This window comes from Petaurus breviceps, unplaced genomic scaffold (genome assembly GCF_028583685.1).
Source record: "Petaurus breviceps papuanus isolate PSGF00001 unplaced genomic scaffold, PetGlider_PUasm1.0 555, whole genome shotgun sequence".
In the NCBI taxonomy this organism is placed as follows: Eukaryota; Metazoa; Chordata; class Mammalia; order Diprotodontia; family Petauridae; genus Petaurus; species Petaurus breviceps.
The window spans coordinates 385,699-389,817 of record NW_027186373.1 but is presented as its reverse complement, the minus strand read 5'-3'; the positions used below and the strand labels follow the sequence as shown (position 1 = coordinate 389,817).

General features: G+C 60.4%; 1 protein-coding gene across 1 annotated transcript in view; it reads right to left on the bottom strand.

The window, feature by feature from the left end:
- Nucleotides 1-1,977: 1,977 nt before the first annotated feature.
- Nucleotides 1,978-4,119, bottom strand: part of ZNF787 (zinc finger protein 787) — a 3,713-nt gene continuing 1,571 nt past the window's right edge. The window contains exon 3 of the mRNA XM_069102756.1: nt 1,978-3,683. Within this exon, the coding sequence (XP_068958857.1) occupies nt 2,536-3,683 (1,148 nt within the window). The 3' untranslated portion in view covers nt 1,978-2,535. The remainder of the gene's footprint in view (nt 3,684-4,119) is intronic.

The window sequence follows — 4,119 nt, the reverse complement described above, 5'->3', positions numbered from 1 at the left end:
AACCCAGTCACTGTTTCTTCTGCAGACAGAGAGGCAGAGGGCCAGTTAGACTGTAAGCACACACTTTTGCAGGTACCTAACAAAACTTCTCCCCACTGTCTTCACTGTCCCCTATCTGCACTTCTCAGGCTCTTGTATGGAAAAGATCCAAGCTCATAGGGTGCGATGGTGGGATGGGAAGAGTCTTGGCCTGGGAAGGCCAAGGTTTCCCTCCACTCTCCCTGGGAGGGCCATAGCTGGAGTGTGGACAGTTTCCATAGGAGAGCAACCAGGATAACTCCAAAGCAGCCTCAACCCTGAGGAATGGCTGAAGAACTGGGCAAACAGCTTTGCGCAAGCAGACATAATGGCTGCTAGGGGTGTTTCAGCAGCAGGAGCAGACTGGGGATCACAAGGATGGAAGGAAACAAGGAACATGTGAGCTGCCCAGGCAGGATGGGTTTCCCTTCCTGTCACAAAGCTGGGCTAGGGCCTCACCCAAGGGAGTCAGTCAGGTACAGGTCAGATCCTCTGAGGGTTTCCCCCCTCTAATTTCTCCTGTCCACCCACACCTCATTACAAACAAGCACCTCCAATCTAGGAGAGGATGCTTCAGACTGCTCCCCACCCAGGACTGGACCAGCAACATCATCATTTTGGGGGGTGAAATGATTGAGAGAAGTCTTGGCAAACCACCCCAGCACAGGGCCAAGGGCCCTTGAGCTTAGTGAAACCAAGTGAAGGTCAGGAATACCTCCCACAGGTCTGACCGAGCCATGGGCTCAAGCCCCTCAGATGCTTCTCACTTGGCATGAACTCAGCCCCTGCTCCAAGGCCTCTGCTCATCAGGAGGTGTGGGGGGTAGGCCTGCACACTTCCTCCTCCACATCCTGGCCAGCACTAACCAGAGAGGAAGGCCATTCTACAATGTCTGCAGCCCACCACTACTCCCAGAGCTTTCTCCACTCAACTGCTGCTGCCTGGCCATGACCCTCCATTTTGTGCTCCCATAATCACCCTGCTTTAGTCAGTCAGGACAGTTTCGAATCTTACTCTCCCGGGGTTAATGACCCCTCCCATTCTTAATAAGCATGCCACATGGGTCCCTTAAAACAATTAAAAATTACACAAGGCCAAGCACAGATCCCTGGGACACACTGGAGACCTCTGACTGACCCCACTTGGAATGACTTACACACTGTCAATCTTGTGATTACACAGCCTGGCCATTTCTCTCCCCTTTTCCTCCAACAGCACTGAGAATGCATCAAATGGTTTGCTAAAACCCAAGTAAAAGATACCACTAGAGTGCGACCCTGCCTTCCTGACCTCACAGGCCCCTCGTGCCCTTTCTGGCCATTTACTCACCGTTCCTTTACCAGACTAGCTGATCACGTCCAGGGGTCAGTCTTCCCTCCTTAGAAAATGGAGCCACTGCGACCCCCCCGGCCCATTCCCAAGTCTTGGCCACATCTGCCAATGAGGCATCCAAGAGGATGTCACTTCAGCAGCCCAGGATGCTAGCAAGGTGCCCACAACTCCCACAATCAGTCATTTCCTGCCCCTCGCAAAAAGGATTACCTTCCCCCCCCCCGCCGCCCAGTCACTTGGCATCCTTGGCCAAGATGCTGCCCTAGACTAACTCGCAGCCCTGAGCTCCCTTCTCTAGAGGCCCAAGCCCCACTTGGGTCGCCAGCCATCCCCACTGGCTGGCCTCCCTTATTCCATTCTTTTCCTAGCTGGGAAATCACCAGCTGCACTCTAAAACCCACTCCAGGTCCAGGTTCTCAAGTGCTTTGTTTGCCAAGGAGAAGCCGGGATGCAGGGTCACAAGAGTGCAGCAGCTGAACTGGGGCTGGCCTAGCCCAGACACTGGCTCCTCACTCTGGTGTGCCAGCCTTGGCCACAGCACAGGCCACCCTCTCCCACCCCCTCCTAAGGCCTTCTCTGCTCCTGGCCTCACCCTCTCCCCCCAAACTCAAGAACCACACAGGGAGGGACAATCTGATGGCTCCGTTTATTGTTCCCGACTCCCCCTCCCCCACCTTGCCTGGGGAGGACAGATCAGCACTGCTGCCCAATGGAGGAAGGGGAGGGAATAGAAGAGGGAAAGGAAGAAAGGACTGAGAGGAGGAAGGGGTAAGAGAACTAAAATAAAATGCTAAATGAGAGAGAAAAGGGACTCCTTTTCCTCTTTCCTCACCCCCTTGGCTCAGGGAGGAGGGGAGACTTCTCCCCTTCCCTCGTGGTTCCCCAGATAATGGGGAGGGGGGTCCTCTCTCTCTCTCTCTCTGTATCTATCTGTCTTTTGGGCCCAGGGAGGGGTACGGTGTGGAGGGAGGCCCAGCACCAGAGGATCTGCCGTGGCTCCATCCCTCCTGCCCACAGGCCCCAACTCCCCTAACTCAGACCGTGGGGGAATGTGCCGCTCTCTCCCCCTGCCCGCCACCCGTCATTCACTATGTCTAACTCCCGCTGAGTGTCTCTTGGTCTGGCTCGATTGCGCTCTCTTTCTCTCCCAGCCCGAGGAGCCCTTCCCCCCGGGCCCCGCCGCCCCTACCGCACCCGGCACTCACTACACCGGCCCTCGTCCACGACCCCAGCGGCCACATAGTAGTTCTGCCCGCAGGCCTGGCACACCAGGGGTGCCCCCACAGCATGGGTCTTCTTGTGTCTCCGCAAGGCAGCCCCCTGGCCGAAGCCCTCCCCGCACTCCACGCAGATGTGGGCAGGCTCCTCCCCAGCTGTGGCCTCCTCCCCGTCCTCTCCCTCCTTCTCCTCCTCCCCATCCCAGCTCCCCAGCCCATGCTGGGCCCGCTGGTGGGCCAGGAGCTCGGAGCCCTGCGTGAAACCTTTCCCACACTCCACACACACATAAGGCTTGAGAGTTGGGGCTCGCCGGGACCGGGCCACCACCCCGCCAGCCCCAACTTCCACCTTAATCACACTCTCCCCCTCTTCCTCCTCAGACCGAGCTCTGCCGGAAGCCAGCCCCCCACCATCCCCAGCAACGGCCACGTCTCCGTCCTCCACCGTGGATCCCCCCATAGAGGCGGCTGCGGCGGCGGCAGCAGCGGCAGCGGCAGCAGCGGCGGCGGCCACCTCGGCCTCTACCTCGGCCACAACGGCGGCCCTGGCTCTACGGGCGGCAGCCTTGCCCTCGGCTGCCAGCTCGGGGTGCAGCCGCAGATGGCGGGCCAGGCTCTTGGCCTGGCTGAAGCCCCGGCCGCAGCGGGGACAGACAAAGGGCTTGAGGCCACTGTGGGAACGCCGGTGCTTGGCCAGGCTCTTGCTCTGGGTGAAGCTGCGCCCACACTCGGGGCAGGCGTAGGGCTTCTCGCCTGTGTGGATGCGCTGATGCTGCATGAGGTTGGAGCTCCAGCTGAAGCGCTTGCCACACTCAGAACAGGCGTAGGGCTTCTCGCCCGTGTGGATGCGCCGGTGCTGCACCAGGTGGGAGCTCTGAGAGAAGGTCTTCCCGCAGTCGGTGCAGGCGTTGGGCCGCTCACCCGTGTGCGTGCGCTGGTGGCGCGTCAGCTTCGACCAGTGGCTGAAGCTCTTGCCGCACTCGTTGCAGATGTAGGGGGCAGGCGGGCGCGGGCGGCCTCCCGGCCCCGAGGAAGGGATGGGAGGTGGCGGAGGGGAGGGTTTGGGAGGGGGCCAGCTGGGCTCATCCTCATCGTCGTCCAGCAGGAGGATGTCCACTGGAGGGAGGAAGGAGGGAGGGAGGGAGGTCAGAAGGAGGGGGCCTCGGCTCGGACCTAGCGCTCGTGCTCCCCAGGCCCCGGCCTTGCCGCGGTGGTCCCAGGAGGCGCAGCCCCCGCGTCGGCGCCCTCAGCCCCATCCTTCAGGCCCCTGGTGCTCCCCAGGACGGATCCCAGCCTCCCTAAAGCAGGACAAGTCCGAACCTGTCCCCGCAGCACGGCCGGATCCCAGTCCCAAGACCCCCTTTTATAGAAAGGGCCAAGCCCTGCAAGGAAAGGAGCCCTCCACGAAGGGGCCGGGGAGCAGAGCTGCCGAAAGAAAACTCCCCAGTCACACAGGCTGTTTGGGGAGGAGATCAATGACCTTCCCCATCTCCGCTGGTCAAGCTGGGGAAATGGGGAAACGGAGCACCCCAGGAACGGGAAGGCGAGTCAC